The sequence below is a fragment of the Melanostigma gelatinosum genome (assembly GCF_949748355.1).
Source record: "Melanostigma gelatinosum genome assembly, chromosome: 19".
Taxonomy (NCBI): domain Eukaryota; kingdom Metazoa; phylum Chordata; class Actinopteri; order Perciformes; family Zoarcidae; genus Melanostigma; species Melanostigma gelatinosum.
In genome coordinates, this window is record NC_136652.1 from 10,567,550 (window position 1) to 10,586,343 (window position 18,794).

The 18,794-nt window shown below is 42.4% G+C and overlaps 1 protein-coding gene across 6 annotated transcripts in view; it reads right to left on the reverse strand.

Annotated features, from left to right (window-relative positions):
- Positions 1-18,794, reverse strand: part of lama2 (laminin, alpha 2) — a 156,051-nt gene that overhangs the window by 37,581 nt on the left and 99,676 nt on the right. For 5 of the 6 annotated variants that reach the window (XM_079290918.1, XM_079290917.1, XM_079290914.1 and 2 more), the window contains 11 exons: positions 17,378-17,554; positions 17,049-17,234; positions 16,672-16,790; positions 16,168-16,285; positions 14,373-14,525; positions 10,353-10,477; positions 10,030-10,116; positions 9,468-9,661; positions 5,798-5,940; positions 4,898-4,996; positions 3,423-3,534 (listed from right to left, as the gene is read on the reverse strand). In XM_079290918.1, coding sequence (XP_079147044.1) covers positions 3,423-3,534; positions 4,898-4,996; positions 5,798-5,940; positions 9,468-9,661; positions 10,030-10,116; positions 10,353-10,477; positions 14,373-14,525; positions 16,168-16,285; positions 16,672-16,790; positions 17,049-17,234; positions 17,378-17,554 — 1,513 coding nt within the window. The remainder of the gene's footprint in view (positions 1-3,422; positions 3,535-4,897; positions 4,997-5,797; positions 5,941-9,467; positions 9,662-10,029; positions 10,117-10,352; positions 10,478-14,372; positions 14,526-16,167; positions 16,286-16,671; positions 16,791-17,048; positions 17,235-17,377; positions 17,555-18,794) is intronic. The other variant, XM_079290916.1, reaches the window with a different exon arrangement.

The window sequence follows — 18,794 nt, forward strand, 5'->3', positions numbered from 1 at the left end:
ACCAGAAGAACCATGATCGACCTTGATGATTTAATATTCTGCTTGTATAACTACTGTTATCTGCTATATAGTTATCATGCTGTTTACTGTATTAGCTAAGTGTAAAAAGAACAATGTCCAATGTAGGCCCGACAGAAGATCACTTACCTAACAGCCCACATTTGGCGGCCTCTAGCTAATTCTAATGCCACTATTCCATCATATATACTAATCTTAATTAGTGCATGTTTTAATGAGGTTGCCTACCCAATTGTAACGATTGAGTCAATTATTGTAAAGGAGAATTAGGTTTCTTGTGCATTTTAGCTCACACAGTCTGTAAATAAGTTAATATAAGTAAAAATAATTACTTATTCATTTTTATTTATTTTTATTGCCACCTTCATTGGTTAATCCATGAATTCATTATTATACTTTATTATTATATACTTTTTACAGCGCTTATACATTGTTTTAGTGCGTGTTTGCAATGGGTCTTAGAGATGTGTACCATACAATAAACTTCAATGATGTGCTGAAGAGCCTGAAAAGCTGTGGAGAGCTGCAGACTTGGGTGATCATTTTCTGTGGGTTCATCACAAAAAAAGAGTCTACAGCCAAGCTAGTTTCTCAAAGAAGCTGTACTGTATGCATTTATCTGCAGGTACAATCTTGTCTTGTAAAAAGAACATTACAGGTGACTGAAAGAAATCATCTGTACACACAGAAATATGCAGTATGTAGAGAGAGACATTCATATTGTACAAAGATATATAAACAGGACACAGACATGCAGCTCTGATGGAATCTCTGCTGTCATGTTGGAGATTTATGGCTCAAACGGAGAGAAATAAATAAAATAAATCACAGCATTTGATCTTCACTCATTTAAAACACAGACACACGCCGAGAGACAGACACACACACAATCACGCACACGCACAAACTGTTTTAACACCATTTAAAGCCAGACATTTTGGCAAGACTTCATGTTTGCCCTGCTTTTATCAAATTAAAGGCAGTGAAATCTCAAACCAATCAATGATGAAACTGCACTAAAACACTCCAAGGCTCATTTGAAGAAAACTGCTGGAACTTAATGAGGACTGTGTGTGTGTGAGTGTGTGTGTGTGTGTGTGTGTGTGTTTGGGTGAACAGAGGAGAGTAAAGAGGTGTGTTGTGCATAACTGTGTGTATGCAGCAAGATGTTTACGTGTTTGTGTCTGCAGTGACGGTGTGTTACACTCTCATTTGAAATGTAAACGTGATATGATTAAAGCAAGTCGAAACTTGGAAATGTGTGCGCGCTTGTGTGTGTGTGTGTGTGTGTGTGTGTGTGTATGTGTGTGTGGGCCGGTGTGTACATCTGTGGTTGTGGCAATGCAGAAATTCCTATCATTTGAAATGTAAACATGATGTGATTAGAGCCAAGATCGAACTAAAGCCATCATGCTAATGAACAGCTGTACTGTATTGTGTACGTGTGCGTGTGAGCGTCTGAGTGTGTGCGTTTCTGTCACAGCTATATAATTACATAGTAGGATTTAAAAGCCAATTAAACACTTACAACGTGGATGGAATCATATTATGGTATCTAGTAAACATGGGCACACACACAGGGGGGGAAGTACAGTATTCTCTTGCCTCGTTGTGCGTCTGTCTGTCTGTGTGTGTGTGCACAGTTGCATGAATGTGTGCACAGCTTCATTGGTGTTTGTATATGTAGTGACTTTGTGTGTGTGTTTGTGATAGCCAATAATTAAGTCTCTAATTGCTACTCTCAATCATCCAGTCAGCAACAACACACTCTTTTCCTCTCTCTCAGACACACACACACAAACACACACAGAAAGAAACACGTACACAACTTTAATCACACTGTGATTAGGCAGAAGGCCAGAGAGCTCGGAGCAACAAGGAGGACAGTTTCATCACAGTCAGTCAGAATGCGTTGGTTTGGTAACTTTATTTTCATCCCGAGCCATAAACAATTCATAAAGGCGATGAAAATAACTCATTATTTGAACTACGGAGTTTTACACTTTTAGCAGTTTAGCACTTTTTCTTTAGTGAGGGTAGGGAGAGTTACTTAAAAGTAAATTCAAGCAGGACTCGACTAGAGAGGTCCAGGGTTAAGTGATTTTAAATTGGAAAAAGACCTTGAGATTCTTGAAATTTACAAAGATTCCTCATACATAACTATTTCCACCAACATACAAAGATTCTTTTAGTGCTGACAGTCTGAAAGGAGGACATATTGAAAGGCTGAGTAAATATAGAGGACACACTGCACGACAGGTAGTCTTGCAACGGATCATAAAAAGGCAGCAAATTCACTTTTGGAGACGAGAGTAACTGGATCTTGAGTCGAGATTGTTTTGTCAACTGAAACTACAAACTCAATCAGGCTCAACTCGATAAACTGGTTGATTGTCGTTCACTACACACCACTATTTGAACTTCTTTTTTAACATTTGATTGAAAAACGTTATCTTAAGACTGATGTGGAACACAGAGAGGGTAGAAGGACGAGCTGGGGCTGTGCAAAAGAAAGAGTGTTCTTTCATGTGTCAAGCCTTGGCAGCAACTAAAGAAGAGCTCGACCAACCCCAACACAAGAGGTCAGAGTGCCCTACAAGGTGGCACTCCTGGCCGAAGATGGTGAAAAGACGGCTTGCACAACTCTTGTCCACTGACAGGATATTAGTCCGCACATGGAAAGACACTGATGGCCTGGAATGGCTGCAGAAAGCACTGAAACCCCCTTTAGACTTCAGAGACACATATCCAGTGGAGCGTATGTTAAAGGGCTGTGACTTTAATGTCGCAGGAGAAAATCACATCAACGAGCTGGTCACACAGCCATTGATGCAGGGGCATCAATGGCTAGTCACAACTGCTAGTCACACATGCAGAGAGCGAGAGAGCGAGAGAAAGACAAGACGTCAGTATTAAGCCACCTCTGCCAAAGTGAACCATCTATACCACAAAGTGCTGCCGGTTCGACAACGTTTTACACCAGTGGGGACATACTGCAGCATCTGGCTGTAGGGCAGCATTACAACCTGAAGCTGTGGATGGACATCTAATGTTTGCGGTATGTGGCAAAGAACAAAAAAGCATCATGAACTTTATGTGTAAATAGCGACAAATATGCAAACACCCATTTGATGTGGAACCTCTCCTTCAACGTGTGGGAATTAATAAAATAAAGGTCTTTGCTTTTGTTGATTTTAAATGATGCTCCTTCATGAGCTTATTTTGTTCATCTTTACATATTCTTATCTATGTCCCATTCCCTTCGAATATAATAAACTAGATGGCCCACATGGATCCCTTGCATTTCATACAATGTAATATAATGCAATGTACAGATAAATCCAGGAATCCCGGCGGGATATGGAGTCAGTTAGTGGAGGAGAGGTGGTGTTCGTTTCTGCTACCTTGAGCTCCCAGCAGTGTGTCCCTGATGAACTGCTCCAGGTCCTCAGTTCGTTTATGAATCCTGTCAGCATCGTCCTCAACCTGCTCTCCATCAGCAGATACCTTAGTGGACTACACACACACACACACACACACACACACACACACACACACACAATATTAAATAGTAATAAACAAGTGTTGAATAAGTGAACATATTGGCTTCTGTTGAACGAAGGGAGGGGAAAGACAGAGGAAGATGTAAAAGAATGACGAAGGATGATGGCAAGACATACACACAATACACACACACAATCAATAATATTCAGTTTGTGTGTGTTTGCGTGAGAGAGAGAGAGAGAGAGCAGTTCAGTCTGTTTTGACAAGGCTTTGCTATATCATTTTCATTGGTGTGTGTGTGTGTGTGTGTGTGAGCGAGAATGTGTGTGATGGGGTGTGGATGATAGCATCGCTGTCAACAAATGCCACGGCCCCAGTCCCTAAAGGGTGTAGCTTGACAGCCTGAATGAGAGTGTTCTTTTTCTCCGCTTGGCACTCGTAGACCCCTTTCAGCTCAAGATGTTTTTTTTCTATTCGGGTTAACTCCTCTTAGAGACATAACTGTGACTCTAAAGATTGCAAAGTAAAAAACTAAAAGTTTGTTTCGATTCTTCGAGGGCGAAGAGAAAAACTCTGAATGCTTTTGAGTGAATATGTTTGATGCAAAAACATTCAAGTTCCTGAAATACTTTTAAGCATGCACGGATTTCCAAATTGGACTACCAGGCACAGGATCCTTGGCCGAAGGGACCCCTAAGAGCCTCTGACTCATTAACATTTGGAAATCCATGAGCCTCGGTCATTACTAGGGATGACCTTATCACGATTTATGATCCCAATCCTGATCCTGTATCCATATACGGTACACTATTGAAGTATGATATACATTGTCACAATAAGGGCCCTTGCAAGTGGGTTCCTGTTTTGTATTGCAGGAGTTAATGGGGACCCACGATCTTATTTCTACTGCGGGGCCCATGGCTGGTTATTCCAGGTATAGTGCCCAGGGTTCCACTGTGTCATTATTTCTCTATTGCCCAGGTGGGTAACTGAGGTTTCTGTATTCAAGTGTGTCACAGATCCCTCTAACAGTCCTACTGGCACTTCAACATGGTAGAAAAGTGGTTGCATTTGTTTCTGTACTGCTTTTATGTCGATGCAGCCGGCTACTGGTTCGACTGTTTTTTTGTGTCGTCTCTATTCCAATGCCCAGCTTGTTGTAGAAGTGACAAGACGTGTGTCTTTGCTGTTCTTTGTACATTATTGCTGCTCTTAACTATGATCTGACTCCCCGCCAGTCCTCATTTGCTGCATCTCGTTATTTTAGAGAGAGAGACAGAGAAAAAGGGGCGCAAGACGTACAAAGAGAGAAAGGAAGACAGTCAATGACAGCGACTTCAGTCGAGCCAAAAGAAAAAAACAAAAGTGTCCGTACCCTGCTGTGCAGTTGGTCCATCTCAACAACCAGTGATCCAAGGTTGGAGTCGGCCAGTTGCAGTAATCTCTCCGGAGCTTTCTGAGGTGACAGCATGTGCTGCAGGAGAGAGACAGAGGGATGAAGGAATTATAGAGAATGTCTGACACATTTTGGCCCACGGCTAGGCTTTTTCAACAGCCTGGCTCTGTGCTGTAGAGCCGAAAAGAAGAGGATGAGCAAGGGAGGGCAGGAGGCAAAATGTAATAGAAAACATATCTGACATATAAAACTCAATGCATTTGAATTATGTCACAGCAAACATGACAGTAACATAGTTCTAGTGATCTAGTTATAGTGATAGTGAGAACAAAGATATGCAATGGTGATGCAACCACAGCTCAAAAATTTATTTTCACAATTCGTTGGAAACATGGTGAAAGGCATCATCACGCCCGAGGCTTCAAACCCGTAATGCACAAACCAAGTCATTTCATTTCATGGAGTCAAAGTGACTTTCGCTTCTTATTTACAGTTTGTTTGAAACAAGTCAGCTGGGAACAATACAAAGTCAGCCAGTGACAGTGTTTCCAACCAACAGATGAAACTACGGCTCGCTCAATTAGGGAGCTGGCTAACTACAGTTAATACAACGTTAATCTGCCAGCTACTCGTCAATTTAGCCGGCAAAATCGCCGGTCGCAGGTTATGAATCAGAAAACAACTGTCAGAACTTGGATTGGTAAACCTGGCACCGTTAACATTGTAAACTGTATACTGTCAGCTGACCAACTAATTAAAACTTGACGGCCGTATCAACAGTAACTGATATGAGTGGGGTTAAGCCAAAGATCAATGAAAGACATGAGTTCATCATTGGACATAATGATTGAAAATTTCGTTTGCAGCGACATATTTTACCTTGAGTTCCTCGGTCATGTTCTCGAAGCGGTACAACACTTTATACGGTGGTGGGAGGGGCGTGGTCAGGGTGACATCAGTGATGATGCGATACAGCCGGTCCATATCACTGATCAACAGACCCGAGCACTCATCATCGCAGGCTAGAGACACAAATATAAAACATACAGTTAGACACATTCCGGTGCAACGAGGCCAACTAAATCTATTAGAGAGGTTTACGGACGCTGTGATTGGTTCTGGAGTGCACATGTTGATGCTTCTGCAGTTTGAAAAGGGAAGAAAACGAGAGGAGAAAAAAGAAAAAAGGTGTGTGTTTTTGCTACCGAGTGTGTTTCGCTGCCTGTAAATACACGATCGTAGTGACTGCTTGTGTTTTTGCGTTTAAAGAGACTCTGGCATTAGAAAGACGGCTGCCAGTGCATGGAATTCAGCACAGAGAGGCAAAAGCACCTATTATGAGCACACACTGCAGGCTAAAAACACACAAGCTACACAGCGCAAACACACCAGGGGATTCGCTCGGATGGGAGCGTACACAACATTTCTCTTTATAATGCGTGTGTGAATTTCTCTTCTCCTCTGCAGCCCGAGGATGATTTATTGCAGAAATAAAAATTTCTGACAAGGGAAATCAAAGATGAATTAAATAAAAATAAAAACAGTTTTTACTCAATCAATCTCTGACAAAACAAACCACACACAAATACAGCAATGCATTCATGCAGTCACATGCATACACACACAGGTACAGTAAATGGACAATACATTGTGTGTGGGAGTAAATAGCCGTTTTGTTCACAAAAGATGGTGCACGTTTGGCTACCTTAAAGTTTGCTTGGAGAATTACTTAATCTTTGTTGAGATCATTCAGCCGCGTTGTCGTCTTACCCTCAACAAGTTTACTTTACTTTGTTGAAGTTTGTTCGATTTTGATTTTGATAATGACACATATATTAGTCAAAGGCAAGTACACGGTACACAAGTCATCCGAATGTCACCAAAAGCCCTTTAATGGCACAAACACATTATACGAGAAAACATATCCTTAAAGTTGGGGTTAGCTTTCGGCAACACATTGTAGGATGATTGACCAACTAAATGACGTTACAGTCAAGGCAAACTATGGCTGAACAATCTACTCAGTCAAAATGAAAGTGAATATCTGGAGGATCTTTGTTTCATTCTCTTTTGCAGAACCTATGGCGTTAAGCCGTAATTGCAGGTGTGTTTTTGGATCTCACTTCTTAGAGAGACCTGCTTATGACTTATGAATGTCGGCACATACACCCAGTTTGTAATACTGCAAATAGAAGGGCTTTCATCAGTGGGCCATAGGCTCAATCACCGCTACGATTGCTCATTCGGCAATAGATGGTGATTTAACAGAAATATATTGAAATGAAAATCCTCCAGATTTAAATTTCTTCAAAACGGATAGCTGAGTTCTTCCTCTGTAAGAAGTTGAGAGGAAAACACAAAAATGGTCGACTTACTGTGAGACTTAATTTTTTCACCTCAAGGATGTGAGTTTTGAACTGGGAGTTTTAAAGTGACGGCCACAGAACTCCAACACAAGACAAAGTCACTCGACTCGAGGGCTGAGAGCTGCAAAGGATTAAGCTGAGGAGCTGTTCATGCCACCGTAATGTACATTTTTCTGTCCAATGATGCACCTCATCACATTTTCACTTCACAGTATATAAAATGCACAGAATAGAATGATTTATTGTCACAACCATAGAAGCTAGAAGCCCCACAAAGAGCTAAAGTAAACCCCATGTAAAGGATTATTTTATGCTTAGAGTATTCCACCCTCCATCAAATTATTAAATCGGAACAAGTAGTATTACATATGATTTTATTGGGGACTGATGTTGATCACAGCTGGTTTTATGATGCTTAACTATTGTCGACATGTGTATTTAAGTTTATGCATGAGTGTATGTATGATCTATGTTCTATGCGTGCATGTGGATTGTGATGCTGGCAAGTGTGTTGTGTTGATGCAGCGGCTCGGAGCCCAAGACAAATTTCCCTGGGGGACAATAAAGTGCATCTTATCTTATTTTATGATACTCGTGCTTCACACTGGGAATACAAACATGCACAACATATGAGTGCACAAATACCCAGCTGTGCATGTGTTCCTTAGACAGTAACTTACAGCTCTTGAACCTTTGGTTTAATCTTTGTAGCTAGAAAATAGTTTGCTTCAGGTATAGGGCACCTCTTGTACTTTGTTTTCTGCAGTTTGCTTTTGGTATCGTGATTGTTATTGTGCACCAACTTACCGTGCGTCATGGCTCGTGTGAGTTTGTCCAGGTCGTGCTTTCGGCACTATGTTCCTGTATACTCATTTTGACAGCGGGAAGATACATCTTTAAGTTGGAAATGTAAAGACTGTAGTTTAGTTCAATCATATTTAGACACGGTGTAGATATCAAATACAGCACATGTCAAGATCAGACGGCAACACATCTTGGTTGAATTTTAATTGAGGTTTTACATCTCAGTGTGCTCAAAGAATGGGTGGATGCATCATGTAGAAACGGCGTATGTTTTTTTTTTTTTATGTATTTGACTAGTAGCTTAGGTCACAATACTCAGTGAATGTGTCACCCTGAAATAACTAATTGAAGATACCTGCATGTCCCTCATTCAAGACTGCCGACTCCCAAAGCGCTCGGTTGCGGATGGGCGAAAGGGTAAAGCGGAGGCAAAACGTAGAGTGCAATCAGTCTTCAACAAGTGAACAGCAGTCTGATCGCTCCACTTAGCGTAAACCATCAGGACGTGTGATTCTATTCTGGATGTGGAGGCGACCGGTTCGGTATCAGGGTGCACTGCAGCTCTTGCACTGCCAATTCATGAGCACACGCTTTGTGTCTGCGTACACATAAAGACCTGAGCGAGCAATTTCCCTTTCTGTCCAGACAGCAGCAACGTCACAGTGGGTTCTGTCTCACAACCTTTTATTCTATATTCTCCGAGCTCAAGGCATGCTAATGGCACAGAATTGGCCCTGCCATTATGGTCATATTAAGTTTAAATTAGCTCCAAATGACATTGAAATTATTTTCTAAATGACTTGAATGTGACTTCTGCCACGATCCCATCTAACCATGGCAACCGGAGAAAAGGGCTTTGACTGCTCATTTGCACTTCATTGCCGAAATAAAGCAAAAATCACAACAATGCAGGGTGGTGGGCCACTAGAGAGAATATAATTGAAGGAAATAGAAAGTTGATGTCTGTAGTTTCAGTAATCTAAAGACACTTTCAAACTTCCCTAATGTGCTCTTTTTGTGACGATCTGCTAAAGGGAAGTTCTGGGCTGCTTTTGTTGTCGCTTCTGTTGTTGAAGACTTGTCAAAGAGGCCTTTTACGATTTCAGTTTCTACAAATTTTCGATTTGACAAAACATTGGTATGATTCATGTTTCATAATTCAGACCACATGACCAGTAAAACCGGCACCAGTTGTTTCATGAGGGTCTGGGAATTCAGTTTTTTTGCAATCTGCAACTTCGCAGCTAGATGCCACCAAATCCTACACACTGACCCTTAATACACACCGAATACTTCAACCTGCAGATATGAAGATAAGGCCAACAAACAAGAAGGAACACCAACAATGGATTAAATAAGAAGCTGTGTGTTAGTCTTACAGATGATCCCAGCTGGTCCACACACATGCCTGTCCATGCACTGGTCACACGACTTCCCCGATGCGCCGACCCGGCAACGGCATTGGCCTGTGACAGGGTCACATGGTCCAGGCAGCGCCCCCCATAAGGAACACTTACACTCCTCGCAGCGGCCGCCTGGCATCTGCGGGTTACCATGGTAACCAGTAGCACACCTGGACAGGTGCATCATGGGAAGAAGGACAGAGTTAACGACAATCGATTTAAATTTGTGTCTGAACATATAAAGACAGGACGTGAGTTTTTGTTTTTTTACCAGCACCTCACACTTGTACAATGTACACACACACACACACACACACACACACCCCCCAGACCCCATCAAATGTTTAGCACACTGCCTACATCACCTTGTATTACACAATTCCAAAAGCACCTCAGTATTGTCATTGTCAATACATTTGTCCCAATGTCTTGTGCAAGTGATTCATTGCCATGTCCCGTATAAAAAAATGTATGATTTCTCAGCTTATCTTGTTTGGAATGATGAGAGGAGGGTTATGATTGTCTGTGTGTGGCTCACCTCTCACAGTGTTTGCCCTCATGTCCCTCAGGACAGGCTGTACATCGGTAGTCATCATATCCCTCCGTTACACAGGCTGGACTGAAACTAGACACGGACAGATAGAGTTTCCACAGTGAACACATGCAAATACTTCCACTGAACACATAATAAATGTCTTCATGCTTTTACAGTCTACATGTTAACAATGGTGAGAAAAAAACAGAAATGTTACATAAATACATTTTAGAGAATGACATGGAGATATGACAACATGATACATGATTGATCATTTCAATTAGTGGAGTCCCTCCGCCAAATAAAACGAGATCAATAAAGTTTACTTGTTCTCTGGGTTGGTGAGGGGACAGGCGCACGGTTTACAGTCATGGTGGAAACCTCGGACCACACCGTAGAATCCCGGAGCGCAGCGTTCACACCGATCACCCTCCGTGTTGTCTTGACATTTCTGCACATACACACAAATGAAATGAATGTTATCTTCATGAAGACATTCATCCATCCCCCCCCCTTGTGGTTGGTTTTAAAAGCAGAATTTGATCGTGTGAACTTCATATCGGCACCTGGAACACAATTACAGAAAACTCTTTCATCTTTAAAAAAGAGAACTCATTTCCAGATCAAATGAGCAGCAGTTAAGCTGCACTGTTATCTGCATGTTGTATTTGAATATCGCCGCTGGCACAATAAAAACAAGACAGCAGATTTGTTTGAGCAAGAAAAGAAAAAGAAAATGATCGGAGGAAATTTCTATCACTCTTAAGCTGTGCACAATCCCTCGTATGCGTCTACTTATCTGAAGTCGGCAATGTGCAACTGAAAAGACGACAGAAGGGGTCACCCATCATCCCCTCCTTGATCGCTGACAAAGTGGTGTTGAGGAGGCTTTTCTTTTTAGCGAGTGAGATAATTATCCCGGCACCACGGGTTGATTTACACAAAGACGAGATGATGAGCATGAAAAATAAAGCAGTGGCACACTGATGTCATTACTCGCTGTCAGTTCTCTTCACAATTCTGGATATTAGCACGTTTAATGAATGGTGTACGTCGCTGTAAGGTGGTGAACTTAGAGAGGATTAGTAAACTGTTTGACAACATGATGACAGGTCATTTCTTCGAAGTCAGGAGCTGCCTATCCTCTCAGATTACTGTTTTTTCCTACCGAGACAAAACAACCATCAGGTGTGTTTTTTTTTTCCAGGACAAACGTTGATTGAGATTCACACATCCGGACAGTCAGTGGGAAGTACCCGGTGTGATCGCAGCTGCTTTTGCAGAGCTTCTCCACCGGAGCAGCGGGGAAGTCATTACTCTTTTTCTTTTCTGAGCCATTGTAGGACCTTCTCACACACACGCACATATATCTAGCCTGGACTATCTCTGACAGGAAGCGTAGCCGTCCACACACAGTAATAAATGCTTTTGAGGCCCAGTCCACTCCTGGATGATGAGGCGCTGCGAGAGCGTGTACAGCAGCGGCCAGCTAGCTGTTAGCTGACAGGTGCGATCTCGCACGTCAAGAGAGTTCATTAAGCTTCGTTCCGCAAGAGCAGCCCATCCGAAATACTCATTTTCTTTGCAGGGTTTCACTCACCTGTTGTGATGAGGATGGCCACAAGGGTGCAATGACACACACGAGCATAAATATATCCAAAATGTTTCATATCCAGAGATGTTTGTGTTTATTTTCGGCTTATTTGTGGCTATGCTCATTTCACAATATTTGAGCTTTGACTGATACTATGCCAAAATACAGTATTTATATAAATATGCAGAACATTTCCATAATAAGTACAACCTGCATACACAAAAACACACACACACACACAAATGCCACAGCCAACTAACACACATCCACACACTCGACTGTGCATTCAATCACACAAACACACGCACGCACACACGATGTAAACTCATACAACCACATTACGCAGCTCACGCAGCTCTCTCTTCATATCCCCAGGGTTCAGTCTTATGTGTTCGCCTTGTTTGTTGAAATGGGAACTTCAATCAGTGCAACAGGAAGTCGCCTTCTAACGAGGCAAGCCGTTTCCATTAACTTCCTGTGTTCCTCGTTACCACTAATTACCACAGAAACAAACTCGTTTAGCATTTTCAATTTAGCCCCCTCGGTTAGAAAATGCTAATGACGCCTGTTATGTGGAGCGAGATGGAAATGGGCGAGGACAAAAATGGCTGGGAGGCAGAGAGAAGAAGAAATCAAACACACGGGAAGAGCGAGGGGAGAAACAAATTGGCAAAACTAGAAACATTACGGAGAGGTGAGAAAGAAAGAGAAGTGGTTGGGGGTGCAAAGGAAGACTGGGGAAAGGAAAAATGAGAGAGGGTGAAAGACAGAGTGGCGGGGTGATGAAAGGAGACAAAGGATGAGTAAATACATGATTGAGAATGAAAGGGAAGAGAATTTAGGGGATGAGAATGGGGCAGATAAAAGAAACAAGGAAATTAGAAGGAGGAGGAGTAGACGCAGGGAGAAACAATGAAAAGAAGTAGGAGGGAGGAGAGCGGATCAAAGACCAGAGGAGGTAGCAGAAAAGACAAACAATGAGAATAATTAGAAAGGAGAGAACAGCGGAGGGGAAACAAGAACGTGTTGGCATCCATATTGGAGCACAACTGTTCTCTGTGTGTGGAGAAACAGCCGGCATTTGTCTTTCGTGACTGCGTTGAGTCGATCATACAGATGATCGTATGGAACATGTTTTTAATCCATACCTTTAAACGCAATGACATTCAAGCTGTTTACGTCAGTCATGGTTTTTTTCATGACTGAACAATTTTTTTAATACTATTCGTTGAATAAAATGTTCCATTAGGCTGGCGACAGAGTGAAGACGCCGCAAAAACACTTCACGTAATTGCGGATCCTTTTAGTCGTCCTGTTTATATGCTCAGTAATCAGAGAGTCACACTCTGGCATGGCCAAACACCAAATCCAGCACTCCAACCTTTTGACAAATAATTGAGCTGAATTTCACGCAGGGCAGTATATATAGCACTCCGCTTTCCAAAAACGAAAAATTGTAAGAGTGCTGCAATTGTTAAACGATAGAAGGTGAGCCACTTGAACTACATGGAATATTTCAAGTCTTCCAGAAAAATACTAAACTTCATGTGCAAAGAAGGCTCCATGAAACCGCAGCTGCCTGCATCGTTCTGCGTTTGTTGACAAGTGCTTCTACCTATTTATCTGACCGATTATTCAAGCCACATTATCACGGCTTCTCATAAACTGTCCAAAGTGAATCTCAATTCATGGATTTTGAAGAGTTTTCTCTATGGATGTCAAATCACAGCAAAACAGCGACATTCTCTAAGTCTGCCAGGGTTTCTACAGATCACATCTGAGCGACGACCTGTGGGCAGCATGCGACCAACCGCGTCCCCCGAGGTCAAAGTCTTCAGATGGCGACTCGCTACAACACCGACCAGATTGTGAAAAGGCTGAAAGTGGCTAACAGCTAACAACTGACATGTGCAGATTTGGCTCACAAGCCACCAGTTTGATTTACAAAATGCATGCAGGCAGAATATCAATTAAAACAAACACGAAGGTGCTTCTCTTTTACAAGATTGGCATTTTATTTCCTTACACTAAATAAATGAATGACGATTCAAAGGTGCTAAATTCCAAATTCAGAGCATTACTTTGATTGAGGGATTGCCTCCACACGGTTCTCAACGATATATACTTGCGCTTTGCACCTCGGCGCGACGCTCCGCAGATGGTGCGCAAGCTCCGAGCATGCACAAAGGCATTCACATCGATGTGCTTTTGTTGCATTATTCGTCAAAGTGCCAGAGGGCGTACACAATGTACTGCGAAGAAGCAAGAAGACAAGTGGAACCGGCAGAATAGACTCAAACCAACCTCGACAACGCCGAGGAGGAATTGTGGCTAAATGTAAACTTGTCACAGATGGAATGTGCTGATCATTGACAGCGTCAAACTAACGGTTGAATACATCTCGTGTTTCAACTTTCAGAGTCAGATTTCTTTGCCTCAATGTGTTTTAGGTGTAGATGTTTTGATAAGATCATCTTCTCCCCTCTTTCTGAAAGTAAGGTTGTAGCTGTGGGTCGGATCCAGAGGAGAGGAAATTACACAAAATGTCAATGAGCAGGGGGTCGTTAATTATTGCCAGGCTAATTACGGTACCTGACATTCCTCCCAACACACACATGCACACACTTTATTCTCTCTCTCTCTCTCACATCAGTCTCTTCTCCAGAAGCTACCTGGCATATGGCTTTATGAGGGTCTCCAGTGGCAGAACACACACACACACACACACACACACACAGACACACACACTTACCTGGCATATGGATGTCTCAGGGTCACAGGTGGAAGAGTGCCCAGTGCACTGGCACTGAACACAGCTGCCCATGCCGGCAGCGGTTGGCAGTCTGGACGCTGAAGCAGATGTCAGGGAACCGGCGCGAAGACGGTAGAAACCTGCAGCACACTCCTGCACACAGAGAGACAGACAGACCACACAGACAGAGAGGATAAAAGGGAAACTGAGGGAATCGATGTGTGTTTTAAAGACTCTTTTAAAGCTGACGATACAGTTTTGACAGCACGTGTTCCCACAGTAGTCCCACACTATGCATGATATGTACACGCACACACACACACACACACTATACACATGGACCCACATAATTATCCCCAATTGTAATTTCTCAAGGCAACTGTTGACCACTCTCTCTTGCATTCACATACACACAATTAGGAGATATTCCCTTCAGTAACTTTTGATCACACACATGCCCACACCCTCACATACCCGCTTAGCGCACAGACACACATGCATATAAACACACACACACACACACACACACACATACACACACACACACACACACACACACACACACACACACACACACACACACACACACACACACACACACACACACACACACACACACACACACACAGACATACAAGGTAACTCTTCCTCCCTCTCTCTCCTGTTCAGTAATAATTGATGGAGTCCATTTAAAGAGCCATCTGTTCCCTCTGCTAGCGCTAAACGCCCGTTTAAATATACTTTATTAACACCGACGGCAGCTACAAATAGAATGGCCATCTGTCAGCAAAGACCTCTACGACCTGAACATTTCAAGTTTAGCTACCGCTTGCTATTTGGCAGTTTTTCAACAGTATCTGTAGCTACTAAATGATGTATATGGCTATTGTTTTTCCCCTCCTCCGCACTCCAAGTAGAAAACGGCAAAATGAAACAGGGGTTGAAAAATATAGTTAAACGTTTGCTGGCAACTCATGTGTTCCTTTGAGATTAACACAATAATACCGAAATGACTCTCAGGCGCCGGCCATCCAGCGGAATTGCCCAAAACTGTTGCCTTTGTGTATCATAAGCTGCCGCTACAAAATCCTCATTAAACTGCAGATTGAGTCACCGCTATATGCTTTCTGTGGCTTAAGAGAAGGAGCTGGACGCAGTTGAAAGTCAATTGCTTTGACAAAATCACGACTGAGTGGAAGAGACGCTCAGTGAGGCTTAATCCTAGCGAGGAAAAAAAACAAAAAAAACAGAGCCTGAAAGGCGTCGGAGATGCTTAAAACTCTCAACTACATGTAAATTGGAAACTTGTGAGATACTATTGAAAGCCCAGTCTGGGACCTCCATGTTTACAAACTGAAGGCAGCGGACAGAAAGCATTTATTCAGTTGAGCGCTAAGAGAGGAGGACACAAAGCTCACTCAATGTCGTTGACATTTTATTTTTTATGAAAATGGCTTTTGCCAAAGATGTCGTTACATTGTTTGTTCACTAGAGAGCACTGACTTTCTCAAATGTAAAATATCCTGCTCAGTACGTATCTTGGTTACAATTCCCTTTTAAGTTAACATCTCTTTCAAAAGCAGTAGTCTCAGATATTCACATCTGCACTTGTACAGTATGGACATTTCTACAAAACTAAATTATTAAGAGAAATTACAGTCACTTAAAAATGCTACGAAACTACACGCCTACTGACTACCACAACAACCTGCAGAACGCCTTTTGGAAAAGTTAACATTTTGCAGGTATGAAGTCTTCACACGTGTGCATACGTGTGTGTTAGTTGTGCGCTCACCTCACAAGAAAGTCCGGAGTATCCGATTGGACATTCGCACTTCTCTATCTGATGTGCTGTCTCGCTCTGTTTGGTTGGTCTGCCTTCTTCGGCCACTGTTAGACTGATCTCTGAAATACTGAAAGAGAGAGAAGTCATGTCAAATCCATTAATACAACAATGTAATATAATCACGTTTTTTTTATTTTTTTGGACTTTCTAATAGCACTGGTTAGTCCGGACGTTTGCAAATTCTGAAATGAATCATGTCAAGGAGTGTTCAGACACAACGATAGGGATGATTTGCAGAAGCAAATGTGCAAATGGCCGATAGTAGAGGCAAATTCACCCTTGAGATACAAATGAAAACAGAGGTTTTCTCACAGGTTATATTTTATATTCAGCCATCAAATTTCATATTTAAATAGTGGAGCACACTGTATGGGGGCGCATGCCACAGCATGCGCGTGTGCGTTGCCTGCGTGTGTGCGTGCACGTGTGCGTGTGTGTGTGTGTGTGTTTTACCGGCTGTGTCTCATCAAGTTGCCGTGTGATGCCTTAATTAGGATGTAGTCCACATAGAACAAAATATCCATGAAGTCCTCTCGAGTCATGGACCTGCCATCTGCATACTTCCACTCATGCTGCACACACACACACACACACACACACACAAACACATTAAACACACCGACAAATCCATTTTATCACTGCAGTCTATTACCAGTGTAATAGACCCTGTTTGTATTGACCGACAAGAGCTCGCCAAAAATGAGCGCAATCAATTTTCAGTTAATGTTGTGGTTGGTATTTAATAGAAGAAGTTATTCCTAAAACCGACAGCTCAAATATTTCTTCCATTACTTTTCAATATCCCACCTCCACGCGCAGCCTTACTCTACCTCTGTCATGTCGATCTCGTGGCGAGTGAGCTGACCAATCTGGAGTCCCGGTACGTTGCGTGTCATCAGTATGTTGCGGTTGGGACCGCCATTAATGATGACCTGAGGCTCATAGGAGGAAGGCCCGGTTTCCTCTCTGGCCTCGTAGTACACTGCATATTTCAGCTGCCCACCGTATGCTGTGATCTGAAGATAGATGTAGAGAATTGATTCAAGGCGACGATTGAATTTTCACCGAACTGAAAAACTACACTTCATTTGAGCAAAAAACTTGATTGAGAATTATGGATTGCTGTAGAAAACAATTAAAAACGGTGTCGCTTTCCAACCATAGAGCCTCTGAACTGCTCCGGCAGCTTCCAGTAGTAGGGTTCAGAGAGTGTTGAGCTGACCAGCTCTGTGTGAGCGAGGATCTCAGGATGCTGGAAGCTCACTCCTCTCCTCGTCTCCACAGTGTTGGATTTATCCACCAGGGGCAGCACCGTCTGCTCAGGCTTCAGCGCCAACTAGGACACACAACAGTGATGACAATATGAATGTGACGCATGTTGACGGAACCATTCCACGGAAGCTGTTCGTACTGTATACCATGCTGCCTTTCCATTTCAGCTGAGTGTACATACTATATGCACTGAGCATATGGATGGATACCCAAGACTTGGATTCTGCTAGTATAATTAGTTTAAATTGTCTCAAATGGCTAATAATCATGGATGTTGCATACCATAACACAGACCTTTCAATGAGGTGTGCATGAGTCCATGAGTCACATGTGCACCGACGCATCAGTGTCTTTTCCTCTTTCAGTCGCACACTATCCTCTCTTCCTCATCTCCTAATGACGCTGCCTCAAACAATGCTCCATCCTCTTCGACAGAGTTTAAATGTTTCTTGTTTGAGACCGCTATCTTGTTACAGAGGATTGTGAAATATTCAAAGTAATGAGGATGGATCTATGCAGCTCTAATAACTGGCCAAATGAAGGCACCTTTCTACGGACGTATTTTCTAATAGTGGTATTGTCAAGAACACAGTCAGTCTTGTTGATTGTGTAAAAATGTTTCCTAATAATGGGTCAAGCCAACTTTTTTCTGTGAAGGATTGTTCTTGATTTTTATATTCCAATATGAATGTCTTTCCATTCTTAATATAACTGAAGTCGTCACTCCGTCAGTAATAACTCAAATATGATTCACGGACCAGAGAGCAAGAGACAGCTTGGAGGAAAGCTTTCTTTCTTTCTCATTCTCTTTCTGTCTCCCACTTTATGTGTTGATATTTCGATATTACTTGAAAAATATGAGGGTTTATTATTGACTGTGGGATGTGGTTGAATGGACCGATTTAAAAATAGATGCATCTGCTGGAGCCTGGATGTCTCCCTCTCTCTGTAGCTGCAGTCCAGCAGCGCTGATATGTTGATAGTGTGAGAATAATATGTGTGGCATTATGGAAAAGCTTGTTTGAGTGATATCTCTGAAGTTACTTTAGCTTGGACACACTAGCAATACCGGCTGCGTAGAGCGGCAGTCACACAGGGAAGGGGAAATTAGTCATTTCGAAATGAATTGAATTCCAAACATGTATACAATGTAGCTGTTTTCTCATTGGCAATTTGATTGATACCCTACTGATACCCTATGATATCCACATACAACTGAATGGAAGTGTGTCTATTCTGATTGGATATGAGATATGCGGTGCCTAGAGTGGCACATGATGAGTTCATCCTCTCATACTGTACGT